This window comes from Chaetura pelagica, unplaced genomic scaffold (assembly GCF_000747805.2).
Source record: "Chaetura pelagica isolate M959 unplaced genomic scaffold, ChaPel_1.0 scaffold226, whole genome shotgun sequence".
In the NCBI taxonomy this organism is placed as follows: Eukaryota; Metazoa; Chordata; class Aves; order Apodiformes; family Apodidae; genus Chaetura; species Chaetura pelagica.
In genome coordinates, this window is record NW_009953495.1 from 881,808 (window position 1) to 908,138 (window position 26,331).

At 38.4% G+C, this 26,331-nt stretch overlaps 1 protein-coding gene across 1 annotated transcript; it reads right to left on the reverse strand.

The window, feature by feature from the left end:
- Positions 1-2,221: 2,221 nt before the first annotated feature.
- On the reverse strand, positions 2,222-21,783 carry RCBTB1 (regulator of chromosome condensation (RCC1) and BTB (POZ) domain containing protein 1). Its single transcript, XM_009999073.1, has 11 exons — positions 21,640-21,783; positions 20,667-20,817; positions 20,066-20,232; positions 15,410-15,568; positions 14,247-14,354; positions 13,217-13,359; positions 9,972-10,162; positions 6,932-7,058; positions 6,258-6,409; positions 5,454-5,584; positions 2,222-2,362 (listed from the first exon to the last, which is right to left on the reverse strand). Exons 1-11 carry the CDS (start codon positions 21,781-21,783, stop codon positions 2,222-2,224), a joined length of 1,614 nt encoding a protein of 537 aa, XP_009997375.1.
- Positions 21,784-26,331: the final 4,548 nt, after the last annotated feature.

A 26,331-nucleotide genomic window follows, 5' to 3' on the forward strand; every position in this document is an offset into this window, starting at 1 on the left:
GGAGACACCGTTTTAAGTCAGTTTTGTCGGCTGACTCAAAGGACATTTCATGTTCGTGTAAGGAAATACCTGGTCCTTCACACCTTCCTTTCCCCATTAAGAAAGGATACAATTTCCAAGTGTTTCATCTTAAAAAAAAAAATATGTTTGAATACAGAAAAGCATTGCTTAGCTATAAAAGGTTACCCAAATAAAGTTTTTCAGAAAGCTATGTATGCTGTGCTGTTGCCCAGGAGATGGCTGAGGAGGGGTGTCCTGTCCCACCCTGGTTTAACCACACCTTGCCCTCAGCAGCAGAGAAGGACCAGAGTGATGCACTGTCCTCTTGACAGCTCAGACTCCTTTTGTTCTGCCAGGCTGCAGCACCATCTTGGTAGAACAGCTGTACTCTCCATGAACAGTAAAAATGTGTTTTAAGCTGCTTCTGGATGACGGTGGGGATCAGTAAACACAGGATCATTTCCAAAACATAAGCTCTTGGGGTAGAACTATTACCTGTGCCCAATTGAACAAAATAGTAGTGTTTTTACTTGCTTTTACAGTTCAGGCCTGCTGGCTGGCCAGGACTGGAAACACAACCAGTCTAGTGCCTGACTCAGCTATTCCACCTGGAAGATGCCCAGCTAAAACACATGTATTAACAAGGAGAATAGATTTATCAGTTATATAGGGAATTTATCTGCCTATAGGGAACAAAGAAAGATGCAAATCAACTGTCACAGGAAAGACATAAAAGCTCATGTGAGCTGTTTTCCCTATAGAAGCAATCTGAATGATTGACAAGCTTCAGGGCAGCTTAGATGACAAGTCTTCCAACCTGCAAAGGAGACCTTCAGTCTGAAGTTTGCAATCCAGAACAAGCTGTTGATTAGAAACACTTCTAACACATCTGGAAGCATTTTTTGGGACTATCCTAGACTGAACTTCCACTGTCACACTCCAGCAGCTCCCTCCCTCAATCAGCAATACAAAAATCCAGGCTTTGCAAAATTTATCAGTCATAACCCCAATATTAGACCTGTGGTTAACCTAAACTTGAAAGCTGAAGCTCCAGGTTCTCTGCTCTACTCTGGATTTGGTGGGGATATAAGACCTTAAAAGCACACAGTAAAAGCAGCAGGTGTGCATGTCCACAGGTACCTGATGCAAGGCTATAGTCACATGGGCTGATCCATCAATTGCAACCACTGGGCTCTATATTACTGTGTCCCTGAAAACTTGCTGGTCTCTCAAACTGAGATCACTGGTAGGTGTTAAACACAGTGAAATCAGTAAGATTCAGTAACACATAATCTAGGGTGGTTTGTTATTTTGGTTTGTGTTGTGTTTTTTTTTAATAAAACAACTTGAACACTGTAGGTAACACAAAATCTTGCAATATTCTTCAAAGAAGTTAATCTAGTGAAGAGGTACAAAAAAGTTAATTTTATTACATGTAGTTTTTTTATACAACACTTAAATGCAAAACCCCCACTTTCAGAACAGTGTTTCCCTCCCAAGGAAACCAATGTAATGAGCTGACCAAAGGGAATTTTCTCCATTAACCGTTACAAATATTGCTTGAACAGATTCCACAAAGTACACATTACAACTTATATTAAGGTATGCCCAAATATAGAGATGTACTTCCAATTAGATTTGCTAGTTACCTCTTTCTTCAAGGTCACTTGCATAGGCTTTGAGGATGTATTTATTTGTGCACAATTTTCTAAGCACCTGATACATTTGGTTAATTACACACAGCAAATGACAAATTCATTCGCAATCATGCAAATGCAGTAAGAGATCTAGCCCTGCCATTTGCTTCTCTATAATCCCAGAAAGTTAATGATTTCAATGACATAATTCAGTGGCTCAGGTCAGACTCTTCTCCAACCCCAAAAAGTAAATTGAAAATACCGACAGGTGGCGCTAGCGTTGAGATTTCCTAGGCTAGAAAGGCAAGTCTTTAACCCTGCTGGTATCCTCTGCAGGAAACTGCAGCGTTTCCTCCTCTCTCCAAGATCTTCAGCTGGTTCCACCATCCCGGTTCGGTAACTGCAAGTGAATACTTGACATTTTTAAAACAGTTCGCTCTTGAGCGCAGCAAATATTTCACTGTGTCCTTTCACATATTCTGGCACAAGAGACCAGCTAACACTCGCCTTTACCTGTACAGTTATGACATCCTGCTGGAACTGCAAAGAAATCCCTACAAACACCTGTAACTTACAACCTCATTTCAGTTCTTAAAGGCTCCACATTTACTGGCTTTAGCAATGAATTCCTTTAGCAGGCGACCGTCCATTTGCCAAAATGCTGCAGTTTGTGTCACTTCTGTCAAATGATTGACACAAAACTTAAAGCAGAATTCCTCTAAGTCCTAAACAAAACAAAAAAAAAAGGGAAAAAGGGGAGGAAAAAAAAAAAAGGAAAAATATCTTATTATTTTTGCTTCCATCCCAGAAAATTACATTCAGGCACAAATGCCTTTATATGCTTTATCTTTGCAGAGAATTAGACAAACACATTCACCCAGTGGTTCTCAGTGTTCTCCCCCATATAGTCACTATGCAAATGCAACAGAAAGCAGTAATCCTACTCCTATTATATGGTTACAAAGGGAGAAGTAGCTATAATTTGGTTCTCAGCATACAGCTGCAGCCACAAAAATCAGCTTTTCTGAGCAATATATATTTTTAAAGTTTTCCCACTTGGAATTTTCATCATCTGCATTCAGTGACAGCTACTAAAAACCAATACGAACAGAGATCTTGGGGTAATGATGTATCACCAAGACTGTGGATTTTAAAACTACAGCTCTTTTGTTCCATAATATAAACTCATATCTACACTTAGGGTTGCTTAACTTCCTGCTTAGTGAAGGGTGTCACTGAAGCCTAGAAGTCACATGCCAGCAGGCTCAGTGCCAGCATGTACCAACGGGACACTGACAGCACAGCTTAGGGAGAAGTCTTTTTTGTGCATTAGAAACAGACTCATGTTACAAAGTACTTCACAGATGTCCCAAAAACGATTCAGAGGCAGGACTGTGGCACCACACAGCACAGCAATTCTTGCAGAAAGCGGACTCTGGATATTTGAGTCTACTTTGAAGCACTTTCCAATTAAGGATTAGGAAAGCCTCACCAACCAACCATCATGTGAGTGAGAAAGGGTGTCTAAAAAACCAAGAGACAGTCGTTGTCAATACAAGGTTGATCACAGAACAATTCTCACTCAGATTATTTGTTTCCAACTCCTGAGAAGGAAATCTATTCTTTGTGGTGCAAATCTAAGCTGCAATAGGGAGGATGCTGCAGCCATCACAAACCAGCAGCTCCCCACCCTGTTCTAATTTCTGTATTAGAAGTTGGTAGAACCAGTACTTTATAGGTGAGAACACACCCTTCCTTAGCTACTCAGCAGACTGGGTGCTGGGTAAGGCACAATTATTGCAGAGTTCTTTAAGCTACATGAGGTGTGAAAGACTGATTAATATTCACGTTTTCAATTAAGGGCAATACTGAAAGCTAGAGCAACTGCTGCCAGGGAGAGTCCTTGACACAACAATAAATAAAACCCCAGACATTCTGAAGCTGCAGATCTTGACTTGTGTGGCATCTTTGTGGCAACAAAAAAAGACAGGCTTAATAGAACTGAACACAGGGTTTGTTTCTTTTTTTTTTTTTTCTTAAATAATAAAATGAATTGGCACTTTAAACAAAATTACATCATACACATTACAGTATTTTGCACTGCTTTATTAAAAAAAATCATATTCCAAGTCAATGCAACAGAAGCATACAATAAACAGAAATACTGTAGTATTAGTAAGTAACTTTGGAAAATTCAAAGTTCTGTATAAAAAAAGGCTGGATTTCATTTGCAGATGGATGCACTCCCAGCAAACTGTAGTTATTATAGACTTTAGTGAATAAAGGCACAAGGTACATCCAATAATTATTTTTAAAGCTACAGTTAGAAGCCTGACCTGACCTAACTCTAGCCACTTCAATTCAAGGCAATCATCACAATAAAGTATAAGGGAGTTTCATGTCATGAAGGTATTTTATACTAGCAAAGCAGCTTCTTTTAACTGTTGTCTTGCAGATACATAGTCCCCTGAAGGAACTATATCACTCAAGCCATTTCAAGCCCCCATCTACCATTGCTGCATGTGAAAGCCACTTTTTACTAAAACCCTGTCCCTGTGTGTAACCCACTCCCTCCTTGATGTAACACTTAAGCCCACTGTTGTCACTTCACTTCTAACTTCATTTAGCTAGTGAGGTACAGCCAAGGCACAGTAAACGGATTTCTTCTATCCTTTACAAGCATAATCAATCACATACTGAAGACCCATCTTGAAAAAAATCTTTTAAGGCTAAAATATAGAAAACTTCCTATTTTCCATTAACTCCCACCAAAGAGATCGTTATTCACAGTAGAGCTGAAGCCACAGTTCAGACACTAACACAGCCCTTTGAGCAAGATGTATCAAACAAGCAACACTACAAGGTTCTGTAATAAATTAGGGTAACTGCATGCCAACTGCTGGACATTAAGCACAAGAAAAAGCAATGAGCTGATTTACTGAGTACCAGAACTGTTTTATAAGCATAAGTAGCAAGTGAAAAATGAACCAACCACGAAGTTGTAAATGTGATGCACAGATACTATGCTGAACACAGCCAAAGCAAGCCCAGGAATACATCCTGATTAGTTCATGAAGCCGTATGTTAGTCATCTAGTAGTGAAGTCAGACAGCATGCAGGAGGGAAATTTTTCTACCCTTCCCCTCTTTTCACACACTGCTTTCTGTCTTCAAAGTTTACTAAGTTCATAAAGCAGTTACTATCCTGCCATCTCATTAGTCTACTGTGGAGACTGAGTGTACCTAAACAAAACAAACAAAAAAGCACCCCACCAACCAACAAAACCCAACTGCACTCACTCCCTAAACCTACCACCATCATCACACACACCATACAACCTCACAAGTAAGTAATTTGAAGTTTACAAGATTGCTTTTCATAATGTTATGGGTTCTACTTTACATTTAAACCCTTTCCTTGTTTCCGAGTTAGTGTGTTTTCATCCTCAGAAATATTTTGTTGTTCCCCACCCCCAAAATAGTAACTCATGAAGCTTGACACAGCTTCATAACATTTTACCATGAAATTAAGCAATACAAGCATTTACAGATACTGATTCTCAGCCTAGGACTTAAGTCCTATATGCTGCAGATATCTGTATAGCAGTTTGCCTTCCCAGTACTGGTTTATGGGGGGAAAAAATACATCTCTCAGCAAAAATACAGCTTTGGTAAGTCCAACATTCTCAAATTCTGAAACTGGCAAACAGCATTACATGATAGTGAGAGTTTATATGAAAAGATAACTGGCTGCTTTTCTCCATAGTTAGGTCAGAAAGCAACCACCTATTTAAGAGACTGAAGTTTAGAAGTTTACCTCTGCATCATATCTGACAGCAGCAGAGAGCAATGAAAATGCATTTTCCACAGTAATTCCTCTCTTGATAATGTGTTGACATAGTTTTTTCAGTCTGTTTTCACAGTACGAAGTAGCCAAATCCAAAAGCCCTGCAATTATAACAACACCATGTTAGCCAGTTGTAACCATCTCTGCTCTTTCAACAACAGCTCATGCTCCTGGGGTACAGGCTGCATGTCTACTCTGTATGCAATGTTCTCTATGCCTACAACATGCTTTCTGCAAGTAGGTCACTATTCAGAAAAATGTATTTCACCATTACACAGGAAGAAAGGCCTTTTATTACCTCATGCCACAATCCTATTAAACTTTGTAAATATGCAAGCTGTTCCCCTGATTTACATAGCTAACTGCTTTCGAGAGTGGAACTGTCACAAAACAGGCACCACAACACAAGCAAAGCCCTACCATTATTAAAACCTGTGCTTGAATTACAGCTTGCTCTTTGCTCTGCTGTTCAAGTTTCCCCTGTTAGATCTACTGAGATTCTTTCATATTATCCTAAACAATAACTGACTCAATTTAGTCAAATATCCAAGTATTTTAATGCAGATAAATAGTTTCTCTTCCAACCTTGAAAAAACTGCTCAGTTTATTTCTAAGCACGCATCACTTTTGCTGCAGTAAGTTTGCTACAACAGTATTTTAAAGACAGCTTAATTAATCACCAGTGAAATGCTTTGTAGGCTAGACTAGAATTGATTCTGCATCCCCTGTCTTAGTGGATGCTGCTTTGTAAGACAATTGGACTATAAGCAATACCTATTGCATCTTCAGGAGGAAGGTCAACACTGTCTGTGTACAAGTACTCAAGAAAGGCACGATACACAGGATAAGAAAACTGGTCTATTTCTATCACTTCCTTCATATCCTCATTCCAGTAGGACTGGAACATGGTTCTGAAGTGTTCACACCTAAGAGACAAAGACATCATCTGCAACACTATTATACAAACACAGGAATGTTACATTATGGTCCCCCTAAAACACGTATTTGGTACACTCTGCAATATTTACAGTATTTTACCATACCCCATCACAGCCAGTGGTCCACATTTTGGTTCCTAATAGTGTGACCATTGTTACCCTTGTGCATCAAGGTAAAACTTATTTGATCTATGCTACAGAAATGTCAGAGTATACACTGCAAATCAGCCCAACTTCACAGAATTTTTTATTCTGGAAACAACAAATAGGCTTAAGGAAAACTGAATATGGACCATTTTAAGACAGAGTTGAAGATGGACCACTTCAAGGAGAGCTTTGATGCAACTCTTTTTATAATCACTTCATTTAAAGTGATTATGAATACACAGATGCTGTAACTTTCAGGTTTAGGGGTCTCTTTCTACCCCTTACATTACTCTCCTCCCCCCTTAGATGCAATAGTAAGAGTTTATTCTATATAAACAAAGAGCTGTGAAACGTGACCACTACCTGATTTTCAAAACAGCTTTGTGGACATGGATGTATTTTCCATCCACACGAAATTTCAGGTCCGAGGTTTCTGGGCTGTCAAACTCTTTCTTCAGAGATTCTGCTACAGTTAAAAAGTCCTCATGCTCTACAGAAACAAGTGTAAAACAAACAAACCAAACATGTTAAGCATTTTAAACATAACACACACATCACTAACTACAGATAGCAGCTCAACAAGAGCATGTCAAGGAAAACAGGTCAGTTATCAGGGCTGCATTGGCTTAAGTGGTGAAATAGGAAGAATGAATGAATCCAATACCAATTCCTGTTGGCAAAGACTGCTCCACAGCAACTACTGGTAACAGTGCTCAGAAGTTCCTGTTCCAGTTCATCACACAGAGGTAGCATAGCACCGAGTAAAGTACCTGGAGAACTTCCTTTCTCATTCTCCACCTGGCAACCACCCATGAAATTGCCAGCCTCCTGGCAGCCCAGCGTTTGTGCTGGGTCAGCTTAGCTCTGCAACCTGCAAACTGTCGGTAAGGGGAGACACAGTGTACAGTACTTCAACCACACTGACATGGTGTGATCTGAGCATCAAGTGTAAGACAACATGTCATCACTTGACTACTTTTTTATGCTGGCAGTTTGGATATATCTTGCAGGTTGTCTGTTAAGGTCTTTGCCAGGGCTCACTAACACGAACTATCACAGACACCAATATACTCAGCTTATTAGCCAGTTATGACAACAGAAAATCCAAAAGCAGTGCTGCTGAAGAAGAGAGACAGTAGATACTGTGTTCTTGGTACAACCAAGCTGAGATATCATAGCTCTTTGACAGTTCTTTATATTAAGGCCTATAGCACTGGTCCCACAGAGGTCCCATTCTCTAATCATACAAGAGTTGAACCACAATTAAGTAAGGCTTGTGGTAAAGGAAGAACTCTAAAGTCTTAGAAAACCTAATTTAACCCACTGTTTGAAGTTCTGTTGATGCATCTTGTAAGTGTGTTTCAAAACACATGGGTTCTAAGTGGTGAAGCATGGAAAAGAAAAATAACAGGATTTAAACTATAATGGGATATGGCCTGTCTCCTGTGTCACACAGGACTAGGTATTGTTCATCTACAATGCACAGATTACTCTTCAATATTAGGGACAGCTAAATTAGTTGGTATTTAAAAAGAAATACTGCTATAACAAACTGCTGTAACAGACAAGTCATGCTTGTGCCACAAAATACTCACTTATGTGGATCACCCATGGAATCTGCATCTCATCAGCGTTAACTAAACCATGCTCCAATCCCTCTCCATTTACTCATGTGATTTTTTTCTAGGTCATCAGCTTAGCTTAAGCTATGCAGTAGATCAACTTTCACTCCAAATACCTTAAGTTCATTCCTCAATAAAGGCTGCAGATTTGCACTTCACCACAGCCAATCCTGAGAGACTGATTCATTTTTTTGGCAGAGCCATCATAACTGGAAGTAGAACAATAACCTTTATGCAGAGTTAGCTCTTGCTAATGAAAACAAAACAAAACACAACATAAAAAGGGAAAAGGTTTTTTTCCCCCGAAACCTACATGAATAAAAAAAGGTGGAGAAGGAAAAAAAATGCATATGGAAACTGAAGATTTAAAATACCCCCAAAATTCATGCTTTTGATACAAATATTCAGCAAGTAGAATTATTAGAGTAAGAGGGGAAGAACCCCCAAAGGCTAATAGGAAGTAAAATACAGGAACAAAATTAAAATACCTTGTTATACTCAGTCTGGGAATACTTAATAAGAATGAGGAACTTGAAAGGTACTGAAGCTGGAGAGATGTCATTTAAACAGCCTTCACCATTAGCAAAAGTCAAAAGACCTGGACAACCACCAGACTTCTACAGAGGGCAAGATTAACACATCCCAGAGGATTAGAGAATGGAGAAAGTCAGAAGTGGGATAAAACAAGACTTGGATTTACCCAAAAGCAGATCACTCCAAGCTAATCTTCTCTCTCTGTAGTACAACTATTCAGTTTTCCTCTATAGACGAGATGCTGTTATCTGGACCTCTATAAATGGGATAAGATGCTAAATGAGAAGTTAAGATGGAGAAGCTGTGTTAGGACAAGCCACATGCAAAGATAGCTTCTGAGTCTGAAAAAAGGTTTCTCAGGATGTGATCCCTCCAAAAAGCAATTTTGTGCAGGGACTAACAAAATTAGGATCTGTTCTCAATATAAAAAAGGATTAGCTATCCTGAACAATCTTCAGAACTGAAGCAGCAGATCTAAGATGAAAACACCTTCATGTCTTCAAGGAAGTGCAAGCTAAGCACTTAAAAGCATATTTGGGGTCAAATAAGAATGAGCAGCATGTGAATCAAAGATAATCGAGAAGAAAGGCTTGGGCTTATCTGTTGGTTACAAAGACTGCATGCCAAAGTGTAATCCAAGGCAGTATAAGAAGAGAATTCAAACAGAGAAAACAATTATATTAGGGTCTTGTAATACAGGGACTACTATTTACAAGTCTGCAGGTCTTCGGGGAAACATTGAACTAAATCAAGCTGAGAGAAATCATCTCACAAAATGAAAAGTTGGAATTCTGTTACTTTACTTTCCTAACATGAAACATAGGACAGAGCTTCAATCCTTCATATTTATACTGGAACGGTAAGCACTAATGAGGGAAAGCTGGACCACACGTATAAATCAAAGGTGTTAAATACCAAAGTAACAAGTGTCAGCAGCAGTCTTCCAAGTAGCAATATACAAACTATACAAAGGTAGGAAATATGCAATATTCACAGTGCAATGGTAAAACAGTATTTTCCTCCAGATGCATGTTGGCAAATTATCTTGTTAAGCCCACTCTGGATCCTTAGCTGCTAACACAGACTGCTTTTTTCAGAAGAAAAAACCTGGCTAGAAGAGCTCATTTTAATGGCTGGCTCTCCTTGAGGCAGGAACCACCCCACCATGGAAGGGGTACCCTGTACTACTTGCTAGAAACGTACACAGAGAGCACAGCACTGGCTGCCAGACTGGAGCTTGTTCTCACCTACTGACAGAAGACGCCACATGACAGCAGGGGTAGCAAAGCAAGCAAACACATCATCAGTGCAGGCAAAGTGAGTGAGGTGGGGAAGGATCACTGACTGCCCACGGCACTGGCCCCACATGTACACCTGGCCACTCTGGGTCTTGGCAGCTGAGGTGTGAGCAGAGTGGCAGGCTGCAATCTCCACAACCCTGCAAACAGAAGAAACCTTGTAAGAATCAAGTGACTTTCCAAATGCCTCACCAAAATAACAGCCAACCAAACTGCATCTATATTCCTGTACTTCTTTCTTTGTCCTGCATGAATGCTTAAGATGGATCAATATTTTAAAAACTGCAGTGACATTTTCAGATTGCTTGTAGATTTTACTGTAATCAGATATTGCCTTAATTATGTGATTCTCATCAGCTGACATTCCTTTTTCTTCCATAACTATGAGAAAGGAATGAAGCAAAACAAAGCTTGGTTTTTATCTCCTTTAAAATCAATTCATATCAGACACTTATTCTCAAGAAGAAATGCTTATGGAGCTTACAAAACTTCCAGTTAGGCAGAAATGTTATACTACTAAGATTTTTGCAGAACAGTTTTCAGAACATCTTTCTAAGAGATTCTAAAAATTCTCCCATTTTGCGATAAAGGTCCTATGTATTTTTCAATGAATCTTTATTAAGAAACTGTTCTACCCTGCCTTTAATCTGTTTTGTGTATGTAGACAGAGATGTGACCTACTGCCAGTATTTCTGACTTCTTAACTTGCTGTTAGTTTCCTTTCCTCAACACTGACATTCAGCAAGGAACATCAATAGCACTTCACTGGAGGAGAGGTGAACAAACAGACTTAACTTGAAGAGCTATGGGTGTTTTTCAAACAAAAGTCTACGGAGTATTTCCACTCACTTCACACAGATCTTTAAAATACCAGAGCTCCTGATGCACACTTCTCTATTCTGTTCTCCCATTGCTCAGAGTTCCTATCCTGCTATCTGAACATTGCAAGAACTGAGAAGAATCACACTTCCATTAAAAAGGATCATAAGGGCATTTTCCATGTTTCTATTCACACAATAAGGAATAACTAGAGGAAGTTCCAGCGTCAGATCAAAATAAAAACTACGCTTTCCTGTTTTTTCTCCATGCTAAAAATGCATCAAAGGATTTCATGCTTTTGTGCCAGAAACAGACCAATTGGAACAAAAAAATGTTTTTCCAAGCAGTCTAAGAATATGCATACAAAAATGTTTATTCCTTTACAAAATAATATCCATGAAGAGTTAGCATTTTTAGCAAAAAAACCCCACATTGTTAAGTGCTAAAATTATTTCAAGATTAAACATAGAAAGCATCTACAATCGCTTTCAGCATGTGCAATGATTTCTGGTAGGTAAATGACTAATGGGTTGTTTCACACCATTATCAGCTTACAAACCTGTATGCTAAATTGAGATCTTTCAGCTTCTCTACATGAGACATCATTAAGTAATTATTTTACAGACAACTTCTTGTCCATCATGGCTATCTGCCTAAACTGCTTTCTTTTCCCACCCTTTCTTTACCTAACAGAACAAATTAATTTTAGAGTAACTACAGTGTAATTAAGAAGCATGGCAGAACATGTACTGTAACACGTGTACAGTATCCAAACACTATACTTACAGTACACATACAGGATAACATGTTAAGCACATATATAATATACACATACCAAAAATCAGGAAGCTGACCTTCATGACTGTTCCTCCAAGCTAACACAAAATAAAGACTAAAATTTCCTTAGAGGCTATCTGTACAACATTCTTCAAGACAAAATCAAATGCCGCCTCCTAAGGAACTGTCACCAGCATTACATATAAATGACAAAAGAGTTATATAAAATCCAGGAGAAGCAGTGTGCTTCATGGGAAATGACAGCTCATCCACTTACAGCACTGTTTCCATGGGAGCCAAGTCAAGCAAGACAAGTAAATTCAAGTGACTTGTCTCTCCTTTAGATTCCAAGCAGAAGTTCTATGATACTTTGACCCTCCTTCAGTCATTGAAAAAATGCCATTTTTATTACAATCCCATGCTTGAATTCAAATACAGCTCTAAATGCAAGAGATACCCTTAGTTCACTCGAGAAATAAATTACTAAGAAAAAAAGTTGATCTGTTTACAAATATATGCATTTCTCTTACAGTGCTTTTTTAATGAGTGTGTATTTAATTCTGCTTCACTAGTGTCAGCTCCTTCACAAACAAGCCAGGCTCGCCAATGTTGATCTTTACAAATATATGCATTTCTCTTACAGTGCTTTTTTAATGAGTGTGTATTTAATTCTGCTTCACTAGTGTCAGCTCCTTCACAAACAAGCCAGGCTCGCCTCAGTGATTTTTGTTGTAATGGTTCCTTCCTTCTTTCCCCCAAACCATTTTTTAAGACCTATATTCTCAATACTGTGCAGCTTTTAATTTCACATCAAGTGTAGAGAAACGAGAAAAAAATAGGGATGACTTCCCAGAAAGACAGTTCAGAAATGGAGCAGAAAAAACAACCACAAGTTTTTCCTAGTTAAGAGGATATTACAAGGTAAGAGATTTACAGGTTAAGGGATTTACAGACTAAGAGGTTTCTGAACTAAGGTACATTAATCTATAGGTACACACAGAGGCTGAAAGAATGGGACTGAGGTCCAAGTTTGCAGGTGAACAGCAGAAAAGCCATCCCAAATATGAGGATGACACAGGTGATGAGTGAGGGTGGACAAGGGTTGTACTTATTTTATGACTTTAGGAAACTAAGAAACCACAAACCAACAACTGATACCACTGAAAAAAGTGGTATCATCTGCCCTTAGCTCTAGCAAACTTGCAATCAGAGTTCTGTTTTCATAATTGGCTATTGGCAGCCTTTCAGAAAATTGTTTTCCTCATGTCACGCTCAGTACAGCTTAAAAGCTTGGCTTATCAGTTTCATAGATCCAAATTTTTAACCAAAGGAACCATATTTAGAATAGCCTAACACCTAGCCATTACTTACCTTTCAATATCAAATAAATACAAAGTATTTTTACTTTCAATAATCATTACAGATGGCAAAAAGCACTCAGTCCACAGTAAAGAGTAGGCTACTCTCCTTCCCTATACTTCTAACATGAGCAATAGAAAAACAATCCACCAAGCCTTACACATGCGTGCTTCCAGGGCTAGGGACAGCATAACACATGCTCAGATTTATCAATCCAGAAACAGCTTCAGCAAGATTACCTTTCTTTTTCCATCATGATCTGCACCGGGCTTAGCTGGTTACTTTTATTGCCAGTTCCCAGCTGCCCGTAAGTGTTAGCTCCCCAGGCATAGAGCAAACCCTCATCTGTTAGTGCTAGTGTGTGCGCATAGCCACAGGCAATCTGTAAGTAAATGTATAAGCATTACTACTGAACAGAGACAGAAACACAATTATCACACGTATTACCTTAGTCTAGCTGATGTTAAATATCTCAGGCATTCTTCATTTAGCAGTACAATGTGCTACTTCTCAGTACTTAAAGCTAACACAAATGTTAACTGTAGGTACTGAGAATGTCCCAACTTCATTCATCTAGCATTTGTTGGTTACTCCTAAACAACTAGCTGCACTCTTGCAAGGTCTCCCTAGCTTTTACTTGCTTTCAGCTGCAGACTCTTCAGAAAAAAACCCAATGAACTTCATAATCACATCCCGCAATTCTGAAATACCTTCAGATTGTGGTATTTTGAATACCATACAAACTATGAGAGCTGCAGTTCAATAGCTAACAACTGTTCAACCCACGTTACCACATGAAACTTCACAGCACCTTACTGAAAACCCACTAAGTTAGATTTTTACTTTTATTCCTTAGCTGAAAAAAAGATTTAAAAAACAAAACCAAGCCCCAACCACTAAACAATCAGCCCTCCACCCATGACTTGACTTCCCTTCCCTCTCCCCTCACTTTTGAAGAGCTAATTATAATATTAATGTAGAATCTAACTTAACACCTTGTTTACCTTCATTTCTTGTCTTTGCCTATTGCATTTCATTCATTCAGCAACTTGTATCCACAGCATAATTTACTAGTAGTTACACTAGGTAATTTTAAATAATTCAAAACAGTTACAAAAGCAAGTATTTTACAGTTTACTTGCATTTTCTAAGACTAATATAATTTATAGAAGCTAAGAAAATTCAGTATTTGAACTGTGAAAGCCAGAAGCAGGTATAAGATTCCAAAGACAGTTCTAGCAGATGCTAGAAACATGAAAGCAGACATACCTGGAGTATACACACACCATGTAAGGCTGCCACTCTGCAGGGTGTTAGTTGATTGCCGTTGTTCCCAAGACCTAGCTGTCCATTGCCATTGTAACCCCAGCCATAAACCTGATTGCAAAAGGAAAACAAAGTTAAGCCACTCCTCTGTAGAAGTACAAAACATTTAAGACTTAGGATCAATTATAAGTCAGAAAAATACTTATTATTAAAAAACTGTACAGTATTTTAAAAGCAATATAGAAAAGGCTGAATATATACTGCAATGACTTGACTGTATTCAATTTTTCAATCCTACATTTACCTTTTAAAGAAGCTTTCTAAAATAGATTTGTCTTTCAAATACTAGGAATTTTGCAATAAACCTCCTATAAATCAAAACCTCTTTCACAGTGTCAAAATTTTAGTTGGCTTTTATACCTTCCTTCCTTATTGCTTTTTTTCCCTATTTTTGAAGACAACAAGAAATAAGTTATTCTGATCAGCTGATTAGCTATTGGATTAGTTTGAACTGAAGTCTCCAGTTTCACTCTACTTTTTCCTTTAGTTTTTCTATGGTAGATACATTAAGACAAAAGTATGTACAATCTCAGTCTCAGGGATTTCCATAGTTCCTCCAGTCTCGAAGAAATGCTATGCTCCAGGCTTGGTGAAATGTAGTAAAACTGAGGCTACAGTTTATGCCTAGAAGCAAGATAGCATCATAAACTTTCGTGAAATGGAAGAGTTGCACAACACTAGGGCAATTTTCAAAAGCTTGATTTAATTTTGTTGCTGGCAATTAAGCAATGCGTTTAAGAACCAGGATTAGTCAGTGTATTCTTGCAGTACGATTAACTATTTAATTGTGTATGCTTTCAAAAAATATAATTGAGATATATGTTAAACAATCTATTGAAGTAAAGACACATGTTTATACAAATGTTCAAATTATTGCCATTTCAGACTTCTTTGCCACAAGAAGGAATGTTTGATGTAAAGACAGCATCTCCAGCTAACTGCAGTTTTCCTTAAAGCAGCCTCACTGAAGTTATCAATATAATTCTACATTATTACATCAATACAACTCTGTAACTTGAGCAATCCATGTCAATGTTTCTTCATGTTCAGACATTTAACTTTGTAAGTTTGAGTAACAGAGAACACAAGAATGCAGCAATGCTTACCTCACCATTGTTTATTACAGCCATGGAGGAGGTCTGACCACAAGCAATGCCAACCACCATTTTACCCTGTAAACAGTTTGAAACTCTGCGAGGAGTTGGTTGGTTTGCTGTAGATCCAGATCCAACCTGACCACAGTTATTGTAGCCCCAAGCGTAGAGCTGTCCATAAAAACAAACACACACCTGCAGTTTAAGCCTTAATAACAGTAATGACAGTAATAAATTATAATCTTACTGCAGTCAGCATCAGATTGGGAAAATGATCCTATTTAATGAGTTATAATACTTAAAATTAATTTTCAACAGCTGGAAATTATAAACAGTACTAGGATTGATCTAGCAAATATAAAGAGTGCACATTTTTTGGCTTCTTGCTACAGAACCAGGACATCTGGCTACAGGAGGAAACACAAGCAACATTTCCATATTAAATATAAGATGTAGAGAATAGTGAGTGGATTGTCTCTGCATTTTCCTGATGCAAGCCAGAATATAATTTATTTTGCAGACAAGCTGAAGTCCCCAATTTCCAGCTATTCAGTTTTACTCACAGAACTCTAGAATAACCAGGTTATTGCTGGACACTCATCATACCACTTCTATATTTTTCAAGAGCTGTGAAAGCAGATGTTTTGTTAGCCTGTGTTTCGCAGCAGCAAAACTCAAACAATGACATCACCATAAAGCATCACCTCTGACAGGTGGTTTGTTTCTTCTAGAAGTCCAGAAGACATGAAGCTTATATGTCATTAAATATATTTATAGTTTTGTATTTTCAGTTCCTTCAGTTTTTATTATGTGCACACAGTATAGCTTGGCATAAACTACTTCTGATAGTTCATTCTTTGTGAAAAAGTTTGTCCTTTCGGAAATACTGAACCACAGAGGTGCCAGCCAGTAAAAGCACACTGAGAGAGAACCTAATGAGAAGTCTGCAGATCCCTTGGTGCCAGAAGCCACCTGTTTCCTCTGACACCAAACCAAAAATAAATCTCGAGAAACAAACACCTTTCCCACCAACAAAAAAAAACCACCCAAAACCAACAAAAAGCCCCCCACACCAACAAAAAAAACCCAACAAACAAAACCACTGAAGACAAGAACAAAGAAATCTTCCACCAACACAACCCATTTACCATGTCTAATACGAAAAAAAGAAAGCATTAGTCCTTTGCTTTTTGTTAGTTGTATTTTCTGGATCTTTGATTCCCACTGAGTATTTGATGAAGATCTATAAAATTTCTTCATTTCAATAAAATTGAAAAAACAAAGAGCATCTCAGAAAGTAGATCAAAATGCTAAAGAGCTAATAATTTTTCTCTCACAGAAGCATGCATGTCTGTAAGTCCTTTAAGTCTACCATTAAGATATTTTTTTTTTAATTTGCACTGTATTAAAATTGCACTGAACCAACTGTACATATCAATTATGCCAAGTATTTCTACAAATACTTCCAACTTTGATCAGTTTCTGAAACTCCAGCTATTTACAACCAAATATTTCTGTAAAAGAAACTCCATTTATTACATTTCATAGAATCATAGAACTATTCAAGTTGGAAAAGACCCTTGGGATCACCAAGTCCAGCCATCATCCCTGCTCTACAAAGTTCTCCCCTAAACCATATCCACCAACACCACATCCAAACGACCCTTAAACACATCCAGGGACAGTGGCTCAACCACCTCCCTGGACAGCCTACTCCAGTGGCTAACCACTCCTTCTGTGAAAAAAATGTTCCTAATGTCCAGTCTAAACCTGCCCTGGTGCAGCTTGAAGCCATTCCTTCTTGTTCTGTCACTAATTACCTGTGGACAGAGACCAGCACCAACCTCTACAATGACCTTTCAGGTAGTTGTATAGACTGATGACGTCTCCCCTCAGCCTCCTCTTTCTCAAACTAAACATTCCCAGCTCCTTCAAGCGTTCTTCAGAAGACTTACTCTCTAGGCCCTGCACCAGCTTTATTGCCCTCCTCTGTACTCGCTCCAGCACCTCCATATCTCTCTTGAATTGAGGTGCCCAAAACTGGACACAATACTCCAGGAGTGGCCTCACCAGTGCTGAGGACAGGAGGACAATCACCTCTCTACTTCTGCTGGTCACATTGTTTCTAATACAAGCCAGGATGCCATTTGCTTTCTTGGCCACCTGGGCACACTGCTGGCTCATATTCAGCCGCTTGTCAGTTAGAACCCCTAGGTCCTTTTCTGCCAGACACTTTCCAGCCATACTTCCTCAAGCCTGGAGCACTGCCTGGGGTTGTTGTGGCCCAAGTGCAGGACCCAGCACTTGGCCTTGTTGAAGCTCAGACCATTAACATTAGCCCAAAGATCGAATCCATCCAAGTCTCTCTGTAGAGCTTCCCTATCCTCATGCAGATCAACACTCTTGCCTAGCTTGGTGTCATTTACAAACTTACTGATAATACACTCAATGTCCTTATCAAGATCATCAATAAAGATATTAAACAGAAACAGTCCCAACAATGAGCCTTGAGGAACACCTCTTGTGACTGGTCACAGGCTGGATTTAACTCCATTGACCACCAACCAATCTTTGGGTCCATCCATCCAGCCAGTGCTTGATCCAACAGATCGTATGATCATCCAGGCTATAAGCAGCCAGGTTTTTAATGAGAGTTCTATGGGGAACTGTGTCAAATGCTTTTTGGAGGTCCAGATCGGCAATATCCACAGCCTTTCCCTTGTCCAATAGTCAGGTCATCAGGTTAAAAAAGCAGATCAGGTTTGTCAGGCAGGACCTGCCTTTCATAAACCCATGCTGACTGGGCCTGATCCCCTTGTTGCCCTCAATATGTCTTCTAATGACACTCAAGATGATCTGTTCCATGACATTCCCTGGTACCAAGGTCAGACTGACAGGTCTATACTTTCCTGGATCCTCCTTTCTACGTTTCTTATAGATGGGTGTTAGATTTGCTACCTCCCAGTCCATTGGGACCTCCCCAGTTAGCCAGGACTTCAGGTAAATAATGGAAAGTGGCTTGGTGATAGCTAGGACTTCAGGTAAATAATGGAAAGTGGCTTGGTTACCACATCTGCCAACTCTTTCAGCACCCTAGGATGGAACCCATCCGGTCCCATAGACTTGTATGCATCTAAGTGGTGTAGCAGGTCTCTCACCACTTCCTCTTTCATTGTGATGACCTCATTCTGCATCTCCTCCCTGTCTCCTAGCTCATGTGGCTGTGTATCCATGGAACAGCTAGTTCCACTGCTAAAGACTGAGACAAAGTAGGTGTTGAGCACCTCAGCCTTTTCCTCATCCTTTGTTACTAAGATTCCCTTTGCATCCAATAAAGGATGGAGATTTTCCCTAATCCTCCTTTTGCTGTTAATGAACTTATAGAAACATTTTTTATTATCCCTAACAGCTGTAGCTAGTTTGAGCTCTAGCTTTCACTGCTTTCAGTATAATCTATTATGGTACAGATAAAATTCCAGAGCACAAACAGACTAAGCTACTTCACGGGTACGTTAGGGATGGATTTCTAGCACATTAACTACCCACAATGGTACACGAGCTGCAAATATCAACTCTATGGTAAATACAAAGCAATTTCCTCTCCTCCATTGAGATTTCAAGTATGTTACATTTATTACAAGAGACAGCAGGCCCATCACAAGCAGCTACTACACATCAGCTGGCACCACTAGTTTAACTAATGCATGAACATCTTTGCCTTCCAGCATGCACACCAAACTGTATCATTTAACCAAGTCCACCATGACAACATGAAGCTGTATTTTAAGCACAGCCATTCCTTTCAGAGATGCAACAAAGACCACTTAATTTAACACTACCCTCAAAATAACAATTTGCTACTCTGTATTACTATTGCATTGTCCCTCCATCCAGAACCATAACACAGACCTGCTCAGATTACCAGGATGGGAAACGTTGTAGTTTCCATTTTCACTGTTAGGAAGGTTTTAAAATAACTCTTCTTTTGTTAATGCAGAGCTGAAACCAGGCTGTCATGCAGTAACATGCAAGTCAAATCAGATATACACACACATAGGTCAAATCTGACTAACTGGAAACTAATTGTATGCATTTCCTATGACACATGGCCTTAAGGCACATAAGCAAATAGTATAAAGCAGCTCAGGATATAAACTAAGTGCTTCTCATTAGCTACACACAAAGGTATTCAGAGGTGTGCAGAGCAACATTCTTTTACAGTACCAGTGTGAAAACCACCTAGACCACAAGAAACACACTAACTAGTAAATACAAACAACTCAATATACCCCTTAATTAACAGAATTACAAACAAATAACAATTTTACATTTTGCAATTTACAAATGATTCTTTCACCTCTTAAGTGGCACACCTTTCTGGTCTCTTCCCTGGGGAGTATATAACAAATGAAAGAGACTTTAATTTCCTTGTTTTTTGGGGGTTGAGTTGGGATTTCTGTGTTGGAGTTTGTGAGTAGGGCTTGGGTTTTTTTTTTCTGAGTTGTTTTGAAGTCTGCTCAGAAGAAAACATACCCTAGTTTGAGGCTGCAGGAGAAAAGGTTATGATGTAACTACACTGTAGAGCAGGAGAGAAACTCAGACTGCAAGGTCACCTGCACTATTCCCTTCAAGAAGGAGATTAAGAGATTTGAACAGGTTTCAACTTACATCCCCGTCAAACGACAGCGCCATGGAATGATGAGAGCCACAAGCCACTTCCACCACTTTCTTTATTAACAGATTTGTGCAAACTTGAATAGGAGTAATGCCCTGATTGGTTGTGCCATTCCCAAGCTGGCTGTAACCATTATGTCCCCAAGCATAGACTTCACCATCTGCAAAAAAAATTGGTCATAATAGCCACCAAAAATTCCACAGAAGATAGAATTCTAAGAAATTAAAAATGCCACCATGAAAGAGAAAGGACATTAACAAATAGTGAAATTATTACAAGAATCATCTCTATATTTAAAAAAAAATACACACTTTGTGTACAACTATTTTATATACATATATCACAGTATAATTATGGAAATACATGAATGTGCATAGGTTAAGACTGAGCATAAATGACAGTAAAACTCTACAGTTGCAACAGAACTGAAATGTAACAGAAACTTACTTTATCTATTACAGAATACAAGAACCCCTAAGCTTACATTACCCAGTTAACAAGTTAATACAATTATACTTTAATCCATTCTTGTTAAATGCAATTGGAACTCACAATATGTAACTTATGTTTCTATACTACATGTTAATTTTCTACCTTCAGTGCAAATTACAACATGGGGTCCACTTCCATAACTGAGACTGGAAACCTTCTTTCCACATAAGGCTTCTAATTTCTTTGGCACTATTGTACTCTGATTATCTCCAGTTCCCAAACAATTACTGCAATTCAGTCCAAAAACAAATACCTGAAAAACAGAGGAATACATTTTTAATTATTTATACTCAGGTATGCACAGATGTGGTAATATCTGGGTCTTCATAAAGCCAGTCAGAATCTTGCCACGGACTCTTGAGGACTGGAGACTTCCCTCATGGAAATTAATAAGCTCAAGAGTCAGGATGGAAACACTTTGGAATTAACTGATGAGTATGAATACTTCGGATCCATGCAGGCCTGAAAGCTAGGCTTCTCATTTGCAGGAACTGTACTATGAAAAGTATTAAACTGTGAAATTGGAAGACACTTTCTTTTAAAAGGAGTTGGTAAATATCAGCCACAACTGGGAGGCTCATCCTACTGGCACCTTTAATAGGACTTAGGGAGGGAATCCTACTCTACCCAGTCTCACAAGAAACCTTCCCCCTAATATATCCCAGAACAACTGGTTTGCTTTCTTTCAGCAGCACAATGCTAGCTCACATTGAGTTTCTAAATCATTAAAATCCACAAATGATCTGCTCTATTGTTACTTAGCAAGCCATAACTTCATTCTATATCTTCACAGTTGGAGGGCTTACACTTAATTTCAAACTACCACGTCTTTTGAATTCTGTCTTCAGAAGTGCATGTACTCCATCCCAAATTTCTTCATTTGTAAATTTTTTTAATACTCCATCTATATTGTTCCTATGCAAGACTAAATGAATAATTTTAAGTTACATCCAGCATGTTTTGAAATATATAAGCTTCACACAACGCATTTGAGAAACTATTAATTTGCAGGTATTTAATGGACTCTGGAAACAATTAACGGTAGAGTATGTGTTCCAATTTATAACAGCCTTACCTCATCGTTGTGTGTTATGTATATAGCTTCATTGGCTGATGTACCAAATACACATGCTTTCCGAATAGATGCTATTTCTTGAGGTGAGAGTAAAGTAAATATTGGCCACTTTCCTACATCCACCATGATGTTGCTGTGTGTCATGATGTTTTGATTAGTAAGATGACATTGCTGTAACAAAAATAAAAGATTATTAAAAAGTGTATTTGGCACTTCCATCAAAAGGCAAAAAATAATTTCCTTTAAAGGAAAGACATGTGTGACGTTGCTGAAAGTGTAACATTATATTCTATATGAAATATGTAATTGTATTTCCACATAGTAAGGTGAACAAATAGCAAGTCACTGGTAGGACACAGGAAGAACAGAACTTTTATTAACAAGGTATTTATGTAAACTGCATTCAGTCCATCTGAACATCTGCTATTCTATAAGCAAGTTTGTTAAAAGGTTATGATCTAGGAAACAGTCACTGGCTATTCAAGACAAGCAGCCAAACCTAAAATACAGGCTGCTTAGTGCAGATGTTTTTTAGAAGGATGGGGTTTATTACTATTATTTTTTTAAGCTTGAGAAATGCTGAGGTTACAGTGGAAATACATCTAGAAGAAAAATCCCACTCAAACAAAAAAAGACTTCTTCCCATATCAATTTTGTAACCTTGCTCCAACAAACCCAGCTCTGCTCTACAGGCACCTCTCTCACTAAGAGCCTGACATCACTCTACATTTCCCCTTTGAAGCAGGTCTTGGCAACACCTGAAGTTTCCAGATGTCACATTTGTAATAAATGTATCTGTAGAACAGCTTTTGAAAGTCTAACCATTGCCCGTACCACAGTACACTCTACACAGCTAAACAGATTTTAAAGTATTTAAGCCTTCTTAATTTCTAGTCCAGTTATAAACTCAGGCTAGTTAGCTGCTAAGATTTGCTACCTCACTTTAGAAAATCTTTTAACATATGACACTATCCATCAAGTAAAAGGAGACAGTGATGACTTGTTCTTTTGAGAAGACTAACTAATTCTTCCTTCTGACTTTGCCTATTTAATTTTCCCCACATAATATACAATGGTGGGACCAAAACATGTAATAAACTGCATATTCAGAAAAGTATTTTCTTCACTGAAGTTCTTTCCTCAACACATCCTGTCAATTCAAGACACATGGATAAAAATTATTTTGATGGAAAATGTCCTAGTAAATGAACAAGTTTTACGGAACCCTGAAAACCTATTCCACTCTAAAAGTAACCAGTTTAAGATATGCTACTTATCTGTCCTTTTCTGATCTTTTCTAGTCCTCAGTCCTCCTGGCTTTTTTTCCACTACCACTTGACTTAATTAACCACTCGTCTTTGACAAAACCTATGAAAGTTACACTGTTTCACATACCTCAAAGCTCAAATACCTCAATTGCGTATCTTGTCAGACAAACTAATACAAGTAGACAAAAGAAAAGTTTTCAAGCTCACAACACTCCCAACTGAAGACATGAGCAATGAACTTCATTCCACAGATTAAGAACCTACACTTTTTGACAGGTGTAATGCTGCTTTGTCTAAAGCAATGCTGCGTTTTCAGTTTCAACTGTTCCTACAATCTTACAAAATTATTTCAAGGGTTTTCCCTAAAAGGTTTTTAATGACAACTCATCTGAATCCTAAAGTTTCTCCAGGTTTAGAAAACAATAAAGGTTCACAAAAATACTTAAAACCAAAACCAACCAAACTTAAAACATCTCTTGCCTTTTACATAACATGTACTGTTTCTCAGCAAACACAACCTCTTTCTCTCCTCTGGAAGTACTAACTATTGTCCTTAAATGCTGCCATTTGCTGGAGTATCCATCATCACTCAACCACAACATTTTTACTGTAGCAACAGCAGCTATTCTTGTTTATGTTTATATGTAAATGTGTGAAGTAACACACAAACCTTAAAGTTCTGGAGCTTATACACAGACTACTATTTCTTAGCACTAACTGTGCATAGAAAGCTGTGGTACTTATTCCCCATTGTGCACAGAAAATAAATGCAACATCGCGATTGACCTCTTACATCAATCTCACTCAAACTTCATCTTTGCACAACATTTGTCTGAACGGAAGGTGTGTACAGAGTTTCTTCTGGACAATCCCTGCTATGAAAGGCTGATCTAGGAGACTTCACTCATGCCACTGCAAGCAGTGGCACAAAAAACACAGTGTCTTTCACTCACCCTTCCCGTACTGCATCAATAAGAAAGCTAAGATTATTGTTTACTTCTCCTGATAATCATGTAGATCGTGGACCCCATTACATTACCAACAACTAAATCTTAACTGAAAGTTTGTAAGTGCAATGTAGTAGCAAATGTACCAGACTGAGTCAAAAGTAATGAAGCCATTTAAATCTCTTTGCAAATAGCTGCCTCAATATATCAGCTCTCAAGCTATTGTTTAGATTCTGTATGCAGCATGGCAGCAGCAGTTCTAATATCTGTTATGTATCAACATCTAGATTTTTATTTAATTGCAATTAAAAGCCTTAAGAGTACAAAAGTCATAAGTTTAAACCTGGTGCTCTAATAGATAGCTGCTTTTAGCGAGACTTTGCGTCACTGCATTTAACTGCCTTTTAATTTCTGCTGCACAATCAGTGATAAACAACTCTACACCCGACCTTTATTCCTACCGCAGAACTAACCGGCAGAGGGAGCCTGTATCAACAATACCTCTTCTAACTGCTTTGACATCTTTGAAGTTACCTAACAATATCGCTATACAAACAGGAACAGAAACAAAGATGATTGAATTTCACTGGGGCTAAAAATAAGCAAGAAAGGAGGACCTGTAGAGAAGGAAACGGAACCGGCCACATACAGTGATAAAAAGAAACTGAACTCAGAGCAGTCACTTATCAGGGAAAAAAATCTAGATCTGCTCACAATCAAAAAACCCCACATTCTTTCAGAGACATAAGCCCTTCAAAAATTCTATGCCAAACTGCTGGCTATGCGTTCAACTTCTCACTAGTTTGCATTCGAAACAAACACTGCAGGCTGATTATCGGTGATACATGTAGGCAAACCTGAGTCCCTTCCTTAAAAAAAAGGAAGAGTGTTTACAAAATATTCTGTTAAATTGCTTTAGATAAAGTTTTACAGAGTTTATAGTTCCGCTACACAAATCCATGCTGGAGAGAACAATGGCCTAATACAACATCCTACCAGGAAAACAGTACCAATTGTCATTGCAACAAAAAGCTATAGTTAAATCCTCAAATATTATCCCCTTATTTGTAAAGAGTATTTGGACACAATTACATGTCTGTTTCACTCCTTCCTCAGGCTCCAATGCTGCAGTTTATTCTAGCTGGGCAAACTTACTCTTGCACAGAAAGAAACTGCATGCTCAGGCCTTCATTTCTCCTGACTGCCTATGGAAACTGTCTACAGCCGTGAGAACACAAAAGCAGGGATAGCTAGCTTTAGAACAACATGAAATAACTGGCACGCTTGATCCTGAAAAACAAGAAAAAGTAAAATCATAACACTAATTTTCCACGTTTTCTCCAGTTTGTTTGTTTTTCAATCTGACACTTGAGTATTGAGAAAGAACAAGGAAACAATACATACTACTGACATTAATCACATGTGTGAAGGAAGTGATCTTTGCAGCTTTCTCCCCGACAACAAAAAAAGCTACTGCATTCCCTGAAATCACATGCCTTAACTTACTTGCCCTAGACCTTACATAAGGCAAGATTTCTATGACAAAATCTGTGTTCAAACTGCTGCATGATTTATTTTTGGATGCTTTTTATGAAAAATCCAGGGAAAGAAAAACCTGCAGATCCAAGAATTGACAAGCAGACCTCCTGTTTTCTTTGAGTAACTAGCTGAAAGATACACAAGCAAGCAAAAAACCACCAAGTACATTAATATTGAACATAAGACTCTTTCAGCCATAGGAAAAAAACGTTAGTAGGATGACAGTTGTCCACCCACCATAACAAAACTGCAATTACAATATGCCTTTTTAGTTCGGTTTATGCTGAGCCATTACTGCAACTTACTGAAGTCATTCACTCAGGACAAGACAATACCTGTATTTCAATAAAGCAATAGGCTTCACCTGTAAGAAACACCTACATTCCAACCTGGTGTATACAGAGATGAGTTCAAAGGAAATAACTCCTGTTAAGGCTCTAAAGAATTATTGCATCTGCCTAAAAAAAAACTTATGCTCCAAACACATTTCCATTAATAATGTTTAGCATCTTTTTCTTATCCTCCGACCCCTGCTTTATACAACGTACGTCCATTTTACCTTTTGTCAGGCTTTTTGAAAATAGGCTTTTTGAAAGAGATCACTTCAACTACCTAAGCTAGAACTCCAAAAGTTCCTTTCAAAAGTTAATGTTCCTTTAATATTTAATGTAGAAGATTTGTATTAAAAACTTAAAAAACATTAATTATTTATATAAAACTCAGTTAGGGGGGGGAAAAAACCCACAAATTGTTGAGAGCCCCGCTTTTTCGGCAAGCTAGATCTCAGCCTTCAAGAAGCAGACAACAAAGGGAAGGATGAACTGACAGACCACGAACCAGAAAAAAAGACCTGTAAGGACTTACTGTGAGCTACGCCAAGCAGGAAGAGAGACTTTCAGAGAGCTGTGTGGGAGAGGCTCACAGGCGGACCAAGCCAC